The 20,356-nt window shown below is 34.6% G+C and overlaps 1 protein-coding gene across 1 annotated transcript in view; it reads right to left on the bottom strand.

Moving 5' to 3' along the window:
• LOC113098585 (prostaglandin F2 receptor negative regulator-like) overlaps positions 1-19,847 on the bottom strand; it is a 59,601-nt gene extending 39,754 nt beyond the window's left edge. The window contains exons 1-3 of the mRNA XM_026263659.1: positions 19,535-19,847; positions 12,074-12,439; positions 5,650-6,057 (exon numbers count right to left, since the gene is read on the bottom strand). Of these exons, the coding sequence (XP_026119444.1) occupies positions 5,650-6,057; positions 12,074-12,439; positions 19,535-19,577 (817 nt within the window). The 5' untranslated portion in view covers positions 19,578-19,847. The remainder of the gene's footprint in view (positions 1-5,649; positions 6,058-12,073; positions 12,440-19,534) is intronic.
• Positions 19,848-20,356: the final 509 nt, after the last annotated feature.

Genomic DNA, 20,356 nt, shown 5'->3' with positions numbered 1-20,356 from the left:
CCAGTATGCAACCTTAAACCTCATGCTGTTCCAAACTGGTCCGGTTATTGTTAACTAAAACTAAAATAGACTTGTTTGAAATGAAAAATAGAAATGTTGCCTTGGCAAGTACAGGTAACTCAAAATTATAACTTTTTGTTGAAGCACTAAAATCACTAAACCTGAAAAAAATGAAGTAAAAAAAAAAAAAAACGAATAAATAAATAAATAAATATATATATATATAAACTTACAGAAATAAATAAAATGAAAATGACATTAAAATTACATTACATGCAAACAGCAAATACTGTGATTCAAGTGCTTTAAAGCATTTAGCCACATAAGAAAAAATATAATACATAATATTTAGAAAGCCTGTAACCCGCTAAATCAGTAAATAAAAAGAGCATTTTTGGCAATTCCAGTTAATTTATCATAGAAATCTAATGTTGACTTTTATGGCAGTTATATTGCGACGGCACCACCTATGATCCATTCTCCGTTAAAACTGTGCGTGCTTGTTAAGAATCATCTGACACATGTTCTCACCAAGTTTTGTAAAGTTTTCGTTTAGGCTTTTGGGTATCATTGGCACACCCCTTATCTAAATTACCCCATTATAGCTACCCAAAGTGTAAAATTAATTTTTTATTTTTTTCTGATGATGATTATTGATCTAGAAAGTCCAGAGAATTGTGCTGAAGTGGTTATATTGAGGTTGAGTGAAAACCTATAGTTCGCAAAAGTAGGTTTTTGACATTTTAATGAACAATTTGATTGACAGCAGTGGTTCTATAGGCAAATGTGTTCAGAATGAGTAGGTCTATTAGACAATATTAATATTTTGTGTATGTGTGAAACACAATATACAATTGTTTACACCCTTGAAAAATGTGATATTGCAGTGGTTGATTTCTTTCAAACTTCTAATAGATTCCAAAGGCATTTTTTTCCACTCTTATAGCACCAGCAAGTGACCAAGCTCTGAAATTGTTTAAATTTGACCAGACTGAGGTCTAACATATTTGTACCAAGTTTGGTGATGATATCTCTTTCTGTTCAAATGTTATAAGCGTTTCAGTAAAAGTGGCTCTTTCAAAGTTTTGGCATACCATTGCAAGGGTGATTGGAAAGGTTATTGGATAATTATTGATAATCCGTTTCCAGAGTATGTTTTTTTGTACTGATTTGGTTCCAATCGGGCAAAACACCTAGGACTTGTTGGCCAAAGTAGATTTAGGTATGTATTTTGCCCGCTGTGAGCCAAGGATTCCAATGACATAAGGCACTTGAGTCTAGAACTAATGGTTTAGGAGTTATGGGGGATTTTGTACTTTTGATTGCTGTAGCGCCCCCGTCAGGCTGATTGGGGCGAGTCTTGGTGACGTTGTTGACAGTGTGAGTACTACCATTCCTCCAAGTTTTAAGTCTCTTTGACTCACGGTTTGGTCTGCCTGATCAGTTTTACATGGAGATTTCTGATCCTTGCCCATTCTAACAATTACATTGTTCCAAACCCATCTAACTTTTTCTTTAGTGGAAAATAAAAGCAGCTCCATTAATTAAAAAATGTCCCTCAAAACTATCATACATTATTCATTATGACGTATCTGCCCGATTTCAAGTATTCAAAAAAAAAACTTAAAAGAGCTTTTTGTGAGGAAAACACCCAAACCTTAGTCATTATTCATGTACCTTTTTTATATTAAAGACACACAATTTATTTATTTATTTTTTTTCTTCACACAAAGAGAGCCCTGTAATGCAAATTAATTTAAGAGCTAAAGGGGAGGAAATATTGTCAATGAATAACTTCTAACACAAAGCTACTTCATATGACTTCAGAAGAGTGCAGGTCTTTTTATAACTTTTCTGGTGTTTTTTTTTTTTTTCATAGAAATGTTTTTATAATTGTTTATATGGAAAAGAGCAGCATGAACAGTCTGCTGAATATCTCCTTTTGTGTTACACAGAAAAAAAGCAACTCAGCCGGGTTTGCAATAACATTAGTAAGCAAATGATGCCTGAATTGTCATTTACGGATGAACTATTCCTTTAATTTCTCAAAGCAAACAGTCATTTCTCATTTCTCAGTAATTTCTCAATGTGATATTCAGTATATAAATTTAAGACGGCAGAGTGCTTTGCAGATTTTAATTCTCTTAACATCTTTTCGTTACAATCTCAGACAACACAAAGACATTGAGAGCTTGTGTTTGTGTAATGTCTGCTGGATGGTTCTCTGCAGTAAACATTGACAGAATATATGGTAACCAGGCAGGAATTTCACTAGCAACGAGAAGTCAAACAGCCTGGCGTGTGAGAAAGGTCTGAAGACATTGAACAAGATAAAACCAGTCAAAAGAGCATATCTACTCTTTTCTAGCGCTACATGACTTGAAAAACCATCATCACATATTTTTCTTTCTTTTTTTCCTTATTTATAAATTTTCTCACAATTGTTGTTTAAAGATCACCCAAGCAAACTGCATAACAATGATTCATCATAAGTACTTTTATCCAATCAAATTAGATTATTTCCTGGCATCATGATCATGACAGTTTCCCAGGAGGGCACAATACAACTAAACTTATAAAATTGACAACATTAAGCAAATACACAACAGTATAAAGCCATGATGGAAGAGAATTAAAGGAATAGTTCACTCAAAATTGTGCATGTCAGGATTTTAAATAGATTCACATTTGCTTTAGTTAACATTTGCTTTACAAGACTTTAGCAAGAAACTTAATGCATAGACAAAATTTTAATTGCATTTAATGCATAATTTACACCCAGAGACTTGGCTCACATGTCTGTTTTATAGGCTTCAGACAAAAATCTTTAGACACAAATCTGTTTTATAGGCTTTAAACAAAATATATGATCTACTTTATGATCCGCTTTTTAAAAAAAGAGAAAAAAGAAAAGAAAAAGAGGTGTTAATGTACGTCCAGCCTTTTAGGTTTAATTCATTACCATGTTCAAAACAGTTTTTCTGTAATCAAATTTTATAATAAGAGTACAATACCAAGACACATAAGGAAATATTAAAGTTTCTTTATTATATAAGACAGGAGTATTTAATTAAAGTTCCAAGAGGCACGCCTCTATATTTTCCAAGCAGAGGTCTGGACTTAAAAATAAATAAATAATAATAATGATAATAATAAAAACATTTTCAGAATTTACATAGGCCTATTGTATTTTTACATTTAAATACATGCAAGGCCATGTGACAGAATAAAATACTGTTGGGTTTTTTTCAGGGTTTTGCTGCTGCTATACTATTTTAATATTTAGCTTAAAAGCATTATCCTCTAAAAACAATTTAGCTACAATAATCAAAATGTTCTCATCTTGAGCAAAAGAGAAAGATAACAAGCAGTTTTAACGTTCTATCTTGGCCATCTAACAACATTTTTCCCAATTATAATGGCATGATTATTTTGAGATGTTCTTAGCCTACAGATTAATAATGCTAAATCACGTCTGAAAAATAACTATATTTGCAGAATTGTTGTTTTCTGCTGTGTTTCAGTGAAAATAATCTGTAATTTTCTATAAGTTTTTGTTGTTGTTAAAGCTGCAGTCGGTAACTTTTGACGCTCTAGCGGTTAATAAACAGAACTGCTTGCGTCTTGCGGAAGAACATTGTAGCCGGAACTACTTCTCTCTGTTTATGTCTATGAAGAATCACAAAGGTACTGGGTTACTCCGCCGCGGTACTCCTGAAGCAATCTAAAATAGTCCGAATATAAACACTTATTATAGGTGCATCCTAGTGATTCAGGACAGACTAAAAACAGGGTTTGGAAAATGGATTCATGGTGTACTCGCTTATTATATACATTTTTCTAAATTTTGAACACAAACAAAGTTACGGACCGCAGCTCTGATTGGTTGTTTCTTAACGGGAGCGATGTATTTCTGCAAATGGCAATAGGACCACTGGGAGGAGCCAGAGGAGCTTGATTTTTTCACAGATTATCTGTCTCATATTCTACTGTCAGGACATAATGACAGGTTTAACAAATATGTAAAAAAATATATTTTTACAAAAGTTACCCACTGCAGCTTTAACATAACAGCGCCATACACAGCTCTGAGAGAAAGATTCCGAAAAGAGAGAGAAAGCATGGAGTGGAAAGGGCTTGAAAGAAGCGTGTTTTGCTTTAGATAAAAGTACTAGAGGATATAATACTGAAAGCTATTTACCATAAATGACCCTGCGATTAATAGTCCGGAAAATACAGTAAGTATTTAAGGATAAAAGACTCAAATTGCTTTTTACATTTTCACCAGTCCTTTTCCTCGAGTCAAGTCTGGAGTCATTTGAGGTCGAGTCTTAAGTCAAGTCTGAAGTCTATAAAAATGTGACTTGATTCCGAGCCACTAAAGATGCTTTTCATCTGTTGCATTTCTCCCCCTAGTGGCAGTCGCATAGAACTTTCAAACTGTTCATGCAGCAACCATTACCTTGGCATATTCACCATGGTAAAATTAATAATTTTAATAAATATAATTAATGTATGAATGCATCGTCACGAATGAAATTACCCCCCAAAATAAAAACAGTAGTTTTATGGTGTTAATCAATGTAAATAATGATTTAATAATTATAAAATAATTACTTCTGCTAAAATTATTCTAAAGCACCATTTCACAGAAAATGTGTTCAAAGAATAATGTTAAAGTGAACAAAATATTAATAATTTGCACCGATAGTTTTGATTAGAATACATCACATCTGGTAGGGTGGTCGCATATGGTCTAGCTACAGAAATGTAAATATTTTAACGCATCCGAAGCTCAAATTGGATCCGAAATTTCCACGTACGCATATGATCGGAACTCCACGCAGCTCCCGCACTACTCTCCATTGGAAATGAATGACTTACGATCAATCTGTCGCTTCATTAGTCAAGGAGACAGTGGAAAGGCGGCTTAACACTAGTGCTTCTGGGCTGTAGTGTGTAAGCGTCCCAATCCCCATAGAAGTAAGGCTACATTTACACTAGTGAATTTTCATTTTGAATTGGTTTTCAAATTAAAACAATCCTCGTTCATACTGGCGTTTCCACTGCATTTCAGAAAAGATCTCCCTCCACACTACATGACTGAAAACGCAAGTTACGTGACCATTAATGCACCCTGTTGTATCTTGCTACATAAGACAATTTAGAAGATTTATACTATGCTTATACTCCCTTTAAACTCACTTTAAACCACCATCGGGTGCAGCGAATGAGCTTCCTCTGATTTAGAACAGTGATCGTGGAAGAGAAAACATAGTGCTAGCAGCAGCTAATGCTCATCAGTAAATCAGTGGAAAAAGAATAGAAATTATGTCTGAGCTATGCATTTTAAAATTAAAATTCACTAGTGTAAACGTAGCCTAAAAGATGTTGAAACTAAAAATTATTTGAACTTTATTAAAACTATTTGCACTGATATCAAAGTCAAGGTCGGTATTGATAATGAACATATTTAATGATACCCAGCCCTAACAGCAGAATTTTAGTGTGACAGTTTCTCTAAATTTATATTAAAAATTTAAATTAACATTAGTTTACCTTACATAATTTCTATTAATATATTTTACTTGTATTAATTTAATTGAGTTGGGCTACAGTATTTTTATTGAGTTGTTTTAAGTAACTAACCTGTAGGGGTGACAGTCACTTCTCCTATCTCCATTGTCTTCTCCTGAATGCGGTTCCAGTTTCCCTGCTCTCTTGTCCACAATTTGGCTGTACACACATACATGCCCTGATCAGCTGGCGTTGCTCCGGAGAGTATGAGACTGTGCGAGACGCCGTTTCCCATTTCTAGACGCATCCCTCCATCTGTGTAGCGCAGCATGTAGTCATCACCAACTGTCACACCAAAATCTGGACCAAAGGTCAGCAGGTCCTCTAGTAGAGATGAGCCTCTCTTAGCTGACCATGTAAGAGACAGGTAAATTCCTTCGATGAAGTTGCGGGAGACGTTGCACTGGAGTCTGATAGATCCGCCCTCATGAACCACAGGGTTTGGGACATCAGGAGCCACAATCAGACTGCTGGGAACAACTAAAATAGAAAAGAAAACTTCTAGAGAAGATGTACAAGCACAAACACACAGATAAACTACTAAATACTATTTAAGTTTTTCTAGTTCATAATTTTGTGTATAATTCAATGCGTTTTTGTGCAACTATTTGTGAAATTTACTAGCAATTTCAGAGTGAGAATTTGACGCCAGCAATTTTTAAGGAAACGAAACATTTTTCACAAAATTTTTTGCTCAATTGGAAAATATTAAAGTTCCATTTATTTGTCCAAACAAAAAACAGAAATGTTGTGAAATATTAATATAATTTTAAATAGCTATTTTCTATGTGAATATATGTTCAAATGTAACTTATTCCTGTGATAAAGCCTGAATCAGCATCATTACTGATCAGTGTCACGTGATCCTTCTGAAATTATTCTAATATGCTAATTTGCCACTCAAGAAACATATATGATTATTATTAATGTTGAAAACAGTTGTGCTGATTCATATTTTTGTGAAAACCATCATACATTTTACTTTTCAGGATTCTTTGAATAGACAGTGAAAAACGACACTATTTATTTGACATAGAAATATGTAACATTATAAATGTCTTTACTGTCATTTTTGATTAATATATCCATGATGAATACAAGTATAATTTCTTTTTAAGTATTATTTGTCTGTCTGCTCTCTAGATATAAGTGGCTATATTAGTATTTCAATAGAAGCATATTTATAATTTTTGTTTCTTTAGCTGTAAAATTTAAAAAAGGTCGACTAAATATGACATTTGCTCTTTACAAGAGAAGATTAGACACTGCACTTTACACTTTTTACTACTGCACTTTAATTCAATAAAAACTAACAATTAATAACTCTTGTTATCTTTACATGCAAAAAAATTTCCAATTTAATTCCAACCAATTCAACCAATTCAACACCTTTCTGTCAATGAATTACAGTAATAATACGGTAGGAAATGCCACTGTACATCGTCATCCAACCACTGAACATAGATTACATAAAGATGAACGTAAAAATGAAACAAAACCCACAACATTACAGAAATGATACAATGTTAGTCTAACAATAAAAGCAGACTTCATGACTACCAGGTCTAATTACAGGCATGCACCAGTCACTGAACCAGATCGACAATTAAAACCATCAGAGGAGAACTTGTGGAAACAGATGCAGATGCAACTCTCTAAATACGATCAAAAGTCCTTACTTGCTCTGTCACAATCAACTATGGATGGGTAAACGAACAGACAGACAGACAACAGATAGATAGATAGATAGATAGATAGATAGATAGATAGATAGACCTATCTATCTATATATCTGTCTGTTTCTCTATGTATATACTGAACGTTTGCAATAATCACGCATTTAGTTTTAAACTTTGAATAAATGCATTAATTTAAATAAATAAATATGATTTGGGTCACTATTATTTTTTGTGCCAATCAACATCATTCAGAACAGTAACCGCTGAAATGATCACTGATCTGATCTTGACTGATCTGCGGTTCTTGTACACGAACGCTCTGCTGGATCTGATGGAGTCGCCAGAACTCTCCACCTGCTACAGTTAGCGTGTTACTCCACGAACAAGCAGACAGGAGGGAACACAGCATCTGACAGCAGGTAGTTAGTGTGAATGCTAGTGTTCATCAGCTTGTGTGCCACGCAGGAATGCTGCTTATCTACAGCACATCACTGTGAAAACGGAAATGTGAAGACAAACCCAACAGATCTTAGAGATGTTGCAAGCTTTTTGCAGAGCAGTTTGCAATCTTGAAATCTTTTTAATAGTGATTACCCTCAGAGTGAAGAGCTACTGAACATGACAAATTCTGTTCCAACCGGATTTTATGTTCAGTTAGGTGCCAATATTATTTCTTGTTACTTAAATGAATTCTTCATTTTAGCTTTAGTTGCACTCCGGTAAAAAGTTTATAATAATTAAGATTTTTTTTATGTATTTTAAATGAGTTTTCTATTGTTTTCAACATTGCTAATAATCATAAATGTTTCTTGAGCGGCAAATCAATATGTTAGAATGATTTCTGAAGGATCATGTGACAGTAAAGACTGGAGTAATAATGCAGAAAATTCTTAACTGCATCAGAGCAATAAATTACATTTTATAATATATTCACATAGAAACAGTTATTTTAAATCGTAATAATATTTCATTATTTTTAATCAAATAAATGCAGCCTTAGTGAGCATAAGGGTCTTCTTTAAAAAAAGAAAATCATAATTCTAACTACTGGAAAATTTTGACCAGTAATATTTTGTCTCGGACGATTCTCCTAAAATTTCTTAAATAGGAGAAACTTAAACTAGTAAATGTTTAGAGCTATACAATTTATGTGAATAGCAGATAATTTGTTCTTGGAAGCATTTCATAAGAAACATTCAAGTTCGTATTAAGATCTGTGACTTCTGAAAAAAACATCTGAGAGCCAGATAAAAAAATAATAATCTACATTGACATTAAATCACACTGCTGTCAGGAGAAACTATTGAGTGGGATTGATGTTCTGTGGGTTCTTACACAAATTTTCAACATGATCAGTCAGTGCTCATGAACTAATGATAATGACAATGTCATTAACCCAGTGAATTTTGCACAATAAATGCTGCTGGTGTTCAGAGTTTAGGCTTGCTAGTCCACAGTCAAAAAGAATGAACAGTTTCCACTGCAAAATTGCTTTTAAACACATAATTCATAAGCCATCGGTAATTAATGTACTGAACTGCATGCCCAGCTATTATAAATAATTATAAATTGTTTTCTTACTCAGTGTTTTTGTCTCACTTTCTGGTCTGAACATCTATATACTTTTAAATCAAGATATATTTACTTGAGACCCAATCATTTTAATAAAAATGTATTAAAAACTAAATGAGATTGTGAGCCAGTAGCTTTGTGGTTAGTGTGTCGGCACATTATACCGACCCAAGTTCAATTCCAGTCTTGAGGTTCTTTGCCGCACCCCTTTCTCCTCCCAGTGCTTTCCTGTCATATCTCAATAAAAATAACTGAAAAAACTAAATGAGATTATGCTTAAAACAAGAAAAATATTTGCCATGGGGTCAGAAAATAATCTTGTTTTCCCTTTAAATACGAGTTTAAGCATGTAGTGCTGAAAACGTAATTATTAACGTATACACCAAATATACCCAAAAGTCTATAAATCCTGAACTAAAATTTAAAACTTTCAAAAACTTTTTTAAAAAATTTCAAAACTAAGTGAGAACATGCGACAGATGTTCCTAAACAAGCATGCAAAGTTGTACAGAGATCAGACCATAGCTGATGCTACAACAGTTAAAAAAGCTTCAAAAACACAATATTTCTATGGTACATGACCTCTAATTGCAGAAAATTTTCATATATTCACCATTCACACATACACTAAATCAATAATTATACAAAAAAAAAAAAAAAACTACTTTGCTTTTGGACAGCTATAATAAGGTGATTTAAAAATATAGTCTTGAACTAGTGTACCCAAAAGCCTATAAATCCTTAAAGTAAACTCAAAACTTCACAAAATTACATAAACTCATTCATCATATTATTCTAAATAAGCAGGCAAACATTTATGGAGATCGGGCAAAAATTGGCACTATAATAGTTATAAAGGTTTAAAAGAGAATATTCCTATGATAAATGCCATGACATTACAATTATAACCACTAGATGGCAGCAGAGGGCAACTAATGAGCTCATTCAACTCCCTAATATAGTACTTTTTTTGTACAGGTTTTGCTTTTGGATTCATATTTACACATTATAAAAGCACTATAATAACATTACACATCACATTTTTTCAAAGTTTACCACTTCATTTCTACTGAGGAATCAGTTTTTTTGCAATTATGCCACATTATGATTACAGTGAAATCTACAAACCTGATTCCAAAAAAGTTGGCACTCTGTGCAAATTGTGAATAAAAACAGAATGCAATGATGTGGAAGTTTCAAATTTCAATATTTTATTCAGAATACAACATAGATGACATATCAAATGTTTAAACTGAGAAAATGTATAATTTTACGGGGAAAATAAGTTGATTTTAAATGTCATGGCATCAACACATCTAAAAAAAAAAAAGTTGGGACAAGGCCATGTTTACCACTGTGTGGCATTCCCTCTTCTTTTTATAACAGTCTGCAAACTCCTGGGGACTGAGGAGACAAGTTGCTCAAGTTTAGGAATATGAATGTTGTCCCATTGTTGTCTTATACAGGCTTCTAGTTGCTCAACTGTCTTAAGTCTTCTTTGCAGCATCTTCCTCTTTATGATGCGCCAAATGTTTTCTATGGGTGAAAGATCTGGACTGCAGGCTGGCCATTTCAGTACCCGGATCCTTATTCTACCCAGCCATGATGTTGTAATTGATGCAGTATGTGGTCTGGCATTGTCATGTTGGAAAATTCAAGGTCTTCCCTAAAAGAGACGACGTCTGGATGGGAGCATATGTTGTTCTAGATCTTGGATATACCTTTCAGCATTGATGGTGCCTTTCCAGATGTGTAAGCTGCCCATGCCACACGCACTTATGCAACCCCATACCATCAGAGATGCAGGCTTCTGGATTGAGCGCTGATAACAACTTGTTTTGCATTGTCCTTTTTAGTCCGGATGACATGGGGTCCCAGTTTTCCAAAAATAACTTTAATTTTGATTCGTCTGACCAAAGAACAGTTTTTCACTTTGCCACAGTCCATTTTAAATGAGCCTTGGCCCAGAGAAAATGCCTGCGCTTCTGGATCATGTTTAGATACGGCTTCTTTTTTTACCTATAGAGTTTTGTGTGGATTGTGTTCACCGACAATATTTTCTGGAAGTATTCCTGAGCCCATGTTGTGATTTCCATTACAGTAGCATTCCTGTATATGATGCAGTGCCGTCTTATGGCCCGAAGATCACAGGCATCCAGTATGGTTTTCCAGCCTTGACCCTTACGCACAGAGATTGTTCCAGATTCTCTGAATCTTTGGATGATACTATGCACTGTAGATGATGATAACTTCAAACTCTTTGCAATTTTTCTCTGAGAAACTCCTTTCTGATATTGCTCCATATTTTTGCCGCAGTATTGGTCTCTATATGTACATTTAACTTTTTCGGCCTCTTATTGCTCTCACTCTCACTTTCAACATTTGATATGTTATCTATATTCTATTGTGAAGTTTATGAGATTTGTAAATTACATTCCTTTTCACGGGTTTGTAAAAATAGTGTTATAAAGATGAGATGTCCAGTTTTGTTACCTCATTAATTTCAAATATCTATGTCTACAATAAAATGTGTGTGCATGTATATGTGTGTGTGTTTAAGCATTCTTAATTAGTTTTAATATAATAGTTTAACATTTTCATTTCTCTGTGTGTGTCTGAGTATTCTCCATCCTGGATATGTTTTGTGTCAGCCACTATTGACATAATTAAATATGTATAGACATATTTAAATACAAAAACTACTAAAAGTGATACAAACTTTTATATAATATATAATTATATAATTATAATAGATATAAAAATATTAATCAAAACTATAATTGCATCTCAGTGATACTGAGGGGTACATTTACATGACAATGATGCACTGAAAAGTCTCACATACAGGTGACATTGGCAAAATGATCCTTGTTTACACAGATCCGTGAAAATGACTAAAAACACTGTATTATGGTCATTATCAACTACCAGGCCAGTAGTTGATAATGTCACTTTGTAAAGAAACACTACGCCAACATGCATTTCACTAGTTCACACAGAGACAATAAAAAGTATCAGTTTATAGTTGAAAAGGGTTAAATGCCTCATAATAACACTGGTTGCTATCTAAGTCTTTTTTGTCTCCAATTTGGATTCATTACCTTGAAAAACAATAGTTGCATTAGTTGCATTAGTTTATATTAAACCTAATTTTCTGCATATTCATTATGCATTTGTTTTATTTATTTGTTTGCAAATGTTTTACACCAGGTAATTTTTTACTATTTAAAACAGCACATACTGACCTTGCAGCTGGACGTCTGCTTCATAGTTTCCACTAATGACCGAGTCTGTGCTCGGAGTACTGCAGCGGTAGATGGCGCTGTCACTAACTCGAGCCTCCTGAATTCTTAGTTCAACGGCGTTGTCTGCTAGTCGTGACACACTAATGTCGTTGCTCCATATGCGGTCCAGAAGAGAGTGGTCTGTGAAACGATCATCAAATGTTGAGATCACATTGATGGTTTCTGTCCCTCGTGTTATAGTCCATTCAAAATCCTGCTCTCTCGGGCCCTGGTACTCCGATACATCACAGTGAATGGACAGCGGCTGGCCCTCGACCCGGAGCAGGGGGCCCCCGGACACCATCACCGACCTGCAGTCGCATAAACCTTCAGAACACAAACACAACACTGCTTTATTGATTTCCATTTGAAACAGGACAACTTACTCTTGTATTTTGGTTAATTATGATTTTAAACACACTAGAAAAAGTGGTAACCTGCAATTGTTACCATAAATAGCTTTTTCTATCCGAGTTAAAGGGATACTCCCCCACAAAATGCAAATTTTTATCATTAATCACTTACCCCCATGTCGTTCCAAACCCGTAAAAGCTTGATTTGTCTTCGGAACACAATTTAAGATATTTTGGTTGATAGATATTTGGTTTGCTTGTGACTTTCCCAAAGACTGCATAGTAAATTATACTGTCAAAGTCCTGAAAAGTATGAAAGACATCGTCAGAATAGACCATCTGCCATCAGTGGTTCAACCGTAACATTATGAAGTGACGAGAATACTTTTTGTAAATGAATAGGGCTGGGATAAACGATTATTTTTTAAACGATTAATCTAGCGATAATTTTTTCGATGCATCGATTAATCTAACGATTAATTTTTCCAGACCGATTCGATTTCGCTTATCTCCCCATTAATTGACTACTAACAATTTATACATGTTGATTTACATATCTGAATAAAAAAATATGAATTCCTTAACATTGCATGATTGCAATATATGTTTCTTGCTCTTAAAATTACAAAATAAAAGAATGACTAAGAATGCATTACTTTGCACTTTCAATAAAACCTTGAAGCTTTGAAAACACATAACTTACTGAAAAAAAGTTCTTCTTTCAGATGAAAATAACAACAACTTGATGTCTAGCATTCAATAAAAAGGTCACCCAAAATACTTGTTTAGAGCAATTGAAAGAATACAGTAACCAATCTAAACTTGAGGGCTTTAAGCTAATACAGAGAGTGCTTTTCAAAAAAAAAAATGAAAAAAAAAAATAATAATAACAGTGGGAGCCAGCAGCCTGTCATGGAGAAAAAAAAAATCTCTGAATGCTCCACGTAAAACTTTGGTGTTCCGCCCTTTTTCTATCGTGTCTAATGATTTTGGTTAATATGCACAAGGGAGAGAGAGAGAGCAAGACAGCCCTTGTGTAGTTTAAAGACTGTGAGTGCGCGAACGCGCATGAAACTTTGGTGTTTCACCCTTTTTCTATCGTGTTTAATGGTTTTGATTAATATGCACAAGGGAGAGAGAGAGCAAGAAGCGCTCGTGTTGTTTGAAGACTGTGAGTGTGCGTGCGTAGCCGGGGCTCTCTCTCGTACGCGCCCTGTCTATTCTACATCACTCACCGATCAAATAAGGCTTTGACAGCCGCCAAAAAAAAAAAAAAGATCAATGCAGAAAAACCCCTGGATTGGTTACATAACGTTGGACAGAATGTTGATCCGGCCATCGCATATATTCACCACACATAAGGTAAACCTTTTGCAAACGTTTTTTAGAGAAATAAAAAACAGGTCGACGAATCGATGCGCATATTTTGCGTCGACGCAAAATCGATGACCTCGACGCGTTGTCCCAGCCCTATAAATGAAGAAAACAAAAATAACTTTATTCAACAATTCCTTTGTCAACAGTCTCCTGAAAATTGAAAAGAAAACAGTGCATCCTTGTGGCACGGCTGACATGGAAGAGCAATTTAGTCAGTTTGAGTGATATGGAGAGACACAGAAAAGACTGTTGACAAAAGGAATTGTTGAATAAAGTCGTTATTTTTAGTTTTCTTCTTCTTACAAAAAGTATACTTGTCACTTCATACATTACAATTGAAACACTGATGCCAGATGGACATTTCTGACAGTGCTTTTCATACTTTTCGGACTTTGACAGTGTAACTTACTTGGCAGTCTATGGAACCATCATAAGCCTCCCAGTTTTCATCCAAAATATCTTAAATTGTGTTCCGAAGATGAACAAAGCTTTCACGGGTTTGGAACAACATGGGGGTAAGTGATTAATGACAAAATTTTCATTTTGGGGTGGAGTATTCCTTTAACACATAAAAACTTTTGTCTCTATAAATGAATGTGTTTAGGTGATTTAGCTATATTAATAATTTCAACATGAATAAAACCAGTTCATTTAGAACAGAGGTGGGCAAACTTTTTAATATGAAGGGCAAGATATAGACTTAATTGAGGGCTTTAGTGGGCCCAAAGTACATTTTAAATTAATGTATTAAATTAATTAATATTAATGTAACATTAATTAAAATTAAATTCATTTGAACTAATATTAAATGAATGTATTAAAATGTATACAATTTTAATATAATTAAATTTAAATATTATATATATAGAGAGAGAGAGAGAGAAAGAGAGAGAGAGAGAGAGAGAGAGAGAGAGAGAGATTTTTATAAGAAATTAACTTATTGTTCTTTAGATTTCATAAAAAATTATAAAATTATATTAATTGTTATATATAGTATACTATATGCAGTATATTAAAATGAATGGCCCTGGTTTAGGCTTCTCTGATGACTCTGAAAACAGGATACAGGTTTAACTTATTCGAAATACTTCTTCATGTTACACTGTCAGATATGCAAAAGAAATCTATTGTATCTCTTGCTCTGGCTATGGTGTATACACCACCAGGGCCGTATAAAGAATTCCTAAAATAATTAGCAGATTTCCTCTTAGACCTACTGGTTACTGTTGATAAAGCGCTAATTGTCAGAGATTTTAACATTCACATTTATATTACAAATTATCCAGTAGGATTTGTGTTTACTGTCCTAATAAACGTTTTTGCATTCAAGCAAAACATAACCGGGCCCACTCATCGTTTTCAACATATGCTAGATTTAATTATATTGCTTGGAATTGATCTTACTGATATAGATATTGTACCTTAAAGTGATGATGTTACTGACCATTTCCTTGTATTGTGCATGCTACGTATTACTATTAATATTAACTATATGGATCTGTGTTATTGTCTGGGCAGAACTATTGTTCCAACCACTAAAAATAGATTAATAACCTGCCAGAATTATCCCAACTGGTCTGTGTAACCATAAATACACATGAACTAGACGAAATGACTAGCTACATGGGCACCATCTTCTCTAATACATTAGAAGCTGTTGCCCCCATCAAATTGAAAAAGGTTAGAGAAAAACGTACTGTGCCATGGTACAACAGTAAGACCAATTCTATCAAGAAAGAAACTTGTATTCCTGAGTGTAAATGGATAAAAACTAGAGTGACTTGGAAGCTTTTAGAATTGCATGGAAACATTATGTCCAGCTATAGACAGGCTCTAAAAGCTACCAGGGCCGGGCATATCCACAAACTCATAGAAAATAACCAAAACAATCCAAGGTTTTTATTTAGTACAGTGGCTAGATTAACAAAAAACCAGAAGTCAACCAATTTAAATATTCCATCACAATTTAATAGAAATGACTTTATGAATTTCTTCACTGATTAAACAGATAACATCAGAAATACAATAACAAATGTAGATTCTACAGTGTCTAATATTTCAGTTTCATCCATTGCACCCAAAGAACAAATGCAGTGCTTTACAAATATAGGACAGGAAGAGCTAAATAAACTTATCACTAGGGGTGCGCGATAAATATCGTCTGCATCTAAACCAACAACATGTTTATTAGATCCTGTACCCACTAAATTACTGAAAGAATTGTAATCTGTAGAAGAAGAACCACTCATCAATATTATTAACTCATCGTTATCTTTAGGTCACGTCCAAAAAACATTCAAGCTGGCCGATATTGAGCCTCTTGTCAACAAACCACAACTAGATCTTAATGAAATGTCAAATTGCAGACCCATTTCAAATCTTCCATTTATGTCTATTTTTTTTAATTGTGTCTGCTCAACTGTGCTCCTTGCTGCAAAAAAATAAAATAAAAAAAATCTCTAAGAAGATTTTCAGTCAGGATTCAGGGCCCATCATAGCACAGAAACTGCACTTGTTAACTTCAAATGACTTGCTTCAGACAAAGGCTGCATCTCATTGCTAGTTTTACTCGGCCTTAGTGCTGCGTTCGACACTATAGATCATGTCATACTCATAACTTGATTACAAAACTATAAGGGTATTTAAGGGCAGGCTTTAAGATGGTTTAGATCCTACCTGTCCGACTGCTACCACTTTCTTTATTTAAATGGGGAGTCATCTCAATTATCACCAGTAAAGTATAGAGTGCCACAAGGATCTGTCCTAGGTCCTCAAATTTGCAACTAGACGGATGCACTGTTACTTTGAAGAAGCATTATGTCACATATGATGTGACATATAACTTAACAATAACATCTTAATATTTAACCTGATTCCTGAGTTTCATAAACACGTGCTGTTTGGTGTTTGGCACTTTACAATGGGATTATGAGGATTATCTTCTAAGCACACATGCACTTTCATACAAAAAAAAGACCACAAATGCAAATGAAGCACCATGCTAATGATAACTCTGTCATTCTCACCCCACTAGACTTGCAAATGACACTAAATAAAAAAGACTATCTTAAAATAATCCTTTCTTACAGGTCAGTTCCTGTAACACAGAGTGACACACTTTCAGATTTAAGCACCTACTGTAACTTCAAAACTGGGGAAGACAAAGGAGAAACATGTGATTTAAAGCATTGTCATTTTCACCATATGCTCATCTATTCTCTTTTGCACTATATTTAAAATAAATCAAGTCTATAGGAAATCTTTTCAGCTATAGAAAATCACAAATTCTTAATATTTTTTTGTTTTAAAGTACAAACATGAGTGTTTAACAGATAGGTCTATGTTGATGAATGCAGAACAGCAAAAAAAGAGAGGAAAGGTGATATATTCTGGTCTGTTTTAAAGTTTGTTTAAAGGCCACATGAGAATATACATATGCAAATATATGCATGCATAAAACCCAAATATGTCAGCATATCGCACTGTACAAAATTTAAATTTTAAATTAAAAAAAAAAACTTTACAGACAACATTTTTAATTTAGAACCCTATACATTTTGACCATGTAAATCAGAAACTTTTAATCAAGACTTTTATAGATTTTTATAATAATTTAGAGGTTTATTTAGGTCTCATGTAACATGCAAAGCAGATACATTATGCAATGTTTCTGTAAAAATAATTGCCATTCAAGGGTTGCAGTATTTAGGTAAAAAAAAAATTACGACCGATTGGCTCTTTGAAGGTTAAAAGTTCTTTAGTTTCTTTACAGGTTTCTTCAGATCTCTGATCAGTGGTTTGGTTTCTGGCTTCTTTAAAGCACCAGTACATTTATGGTTTTCTACAGAAATCAAAAATAAAATGTTATTTGATGAATTAACAAAACCTTTCAATCCCTTTTTGATTCAAATTACAATTATTATATTTTAAAAGTATAAGTTTGCATGCCATTCCATGTCATATCTTAAGTGCAGGGTAAAAGTGTAAATTAAAGGGGGGGTGAAATGCCCATTTTCACTCAATCTCCTGTTAATCTTGAGTACTTATAGAGTAGTACTGCATCCTTCATATCTCCAAAAAGTCTTTAGTTTTATTATATTTATAAGAGAAAAAAAGTCTGTGCCGATTTTTTTCGGAAAAACACGAGCGTCTGGAGGCGTGACATGTGGGCGGAGCTAAAGAATCACGAGCGCGAGTAGGCTTTTGCGTTGAGAGCGTTTGGAAGTTGTGACATTACCGTGAGGAAAAAACATCATCCAAAACAAACCATGGCTAACAGTCAGATTCAGCCGTATATTTATGATCCAGAATCAGATCCAGAGGCTGAAACTGAACGAGAGCAGCAGCAGCAACGACTACAGCAGGACGTCTCTATGTGGTATGTGATGTGTTGATGTGCTTACGCGCTGATAGCTAAGTTAACAACACAGAGATATTTGAAGCAGTTTTACTCACCGCCTGCGGTTCCAACACACGATTGTGACCCTTTTTCGTTGGGACTGCATTATCCTTAAGAAATAAACGATGTGCAAATCCGGCGTCAAACTGGGCCTTGTTTGTAAAACAAGCATCTTCGAAATGCAGGGAACAAACACTTGCACAACTCCGTTGATGCTCTGTAAAAATAAACTCCGGCGTCCACTGGTCCCTTAATGTTTTTTTTTTTTGGTAATCTGTGCAGGGTTGTCTTGCCCTCGCAACCAAAAACACACTTCTTTTGTGACATTTCGCGACGCTCTCGCTCTGATCAGTGAATGTCTCAGCCCCGCTCTGCTATACGGGAGCGCGCGCTCTTCCGGCAGAAGTGCCCTTAGGACCCATATAAGGAAATTCCGCTCCATCTAACGTCACACAGACCCATACTCGAATAAAACTTTCCGAAACTTGTGACAAACAGGAAGGAGTATCTCCCCCCCCCCCCCCCCTTAAAATAAAACCATAAAAAAACACATCACTGTTAATAATAATAAAAAAAAAGCTATTTATTTCCAATACTTGCCAAGGCATTCGTCCCATTTTATAGAGATCTCATTTAATACATCTTTTGAGGTATTTACTGTAAATAGTAAGAAATCAAGAACTTATAATTATATAATGATTGTAGTTAAGAGTTAATTTAAAATGGAAATCTTAACTATAGACTGCTTCAATATGCATACTTCCCTTGAGGAATTTAGTGTCAATTTTGACCATGCAAATCTAATAATATGAAGAAATCATGGCAGAACAAATCTATAATGATTCAGAGGTGTAGTTAAATCTAATTTATTATGCAAATCTTCACTATACATCAATGTGTATTTACTTCCTGTGAGGTATTTACTGTAATCGTGCAAATCTAATAAGAAATCACGGCAGACCAATTCTATAATGACTGAGATGTTTAATAAGATCTCAGCAGCAATGGTTAACGCTGTAAAAAATGATATCACAATCTAAACTATATCACTTTGATAATGCACCTAATGTAATCAGGTTGATTCAGTCATATTAAATTACATTTTGTCATAAATAAAAGCAGCTAATTCAGATGTCACCTTGTGAAACGCATTTTAGGTAACCTAGCAAAACACTTTAATGTTTCTGACAGGAACACTGTTACTTGTCAGATACAACAGATGCACGCCGTGTGCGGAGGGTTTGTCATTTCTCTGCTACAATTGCAGTTCAGATGTTCCCACAGCAAACTCACCGACAGCGGCGCACAGCAGGATCAGCGCTCGGGTCTTTCCCATGTCGCTGGAGACGCGCGGTCCGCCGCGTTATTCCTGATATGATCTGACGACACACTGCTGGAGGGATAGACAGCTCCGGGATACACCTAAGATCCTGAGACCCTCGCTGCGATGACGTCACGGCCTCGGTTTGAGCGTGAACTGGAGATGACTGACGAACGCGTCCACCGCGCGCGCGAGCCCGTGATTGATTCACAGTCTTGGAAGTTCAACGGGACTCCCTACGAGAGACTTGGAGGAACGTCACACACTCATTCACACGCGCGCTCACTCTCACACATACATACATACATACAGACATGATAGATAGATAGATAGATAGATAGATAGATAGATAGATAGATAGATAGATAGATAGATAGATAGATAGACTTTTAAATTAAATGTTCCCTCCTGGTGGAATGACCTCCCCAACTCAATCCGAGCAGCGGAGTCCTCATCTTCAAGAATCGGCTTAAAACACACCTCTTCCATCTTTATTTGACTCTCTAACTTTAGCACTCACTATTCTAATTCTATTAAAAAAAAAAAAAAAAAAAAAAAATCAAACTAGGCCTACCTTTCTAATCTTTTTGTATTCTTTTCATTTCATTTATTATACAATTCTAAAAAAAAAAGCTCTGTTTTCTTTTTATTTATTATATTATTTAGAAGCCCTTGCTACGTGTACTGTGTTTAAGCTAACTGAGACTTGTTATAGCCTAGGCTACTTATCATTGCTCTTTTGTTGTTGTTTTTTTTATTTGCTTCCATTGTCCTCATTTGTAAGTTGCTTTGGA

This window comes from Carassius auratus, chromosome 1 (assembly GCF_003368295.1).
Source record: "Carassius auratus strain Wakin chromosome 1, ASM336829v1, whole genome shotgun sequence".
NCBI classification, from domain to species: domain Eukaryota; kingdom Metazoa; phylum Chordata; class Actinopteri; order Cypriniformes; family Cyprinidae; genus Carassius; species Carassius auratus.
This window is presented reverse-complemented; position numbering and strand designations above follow the sequence as displayed.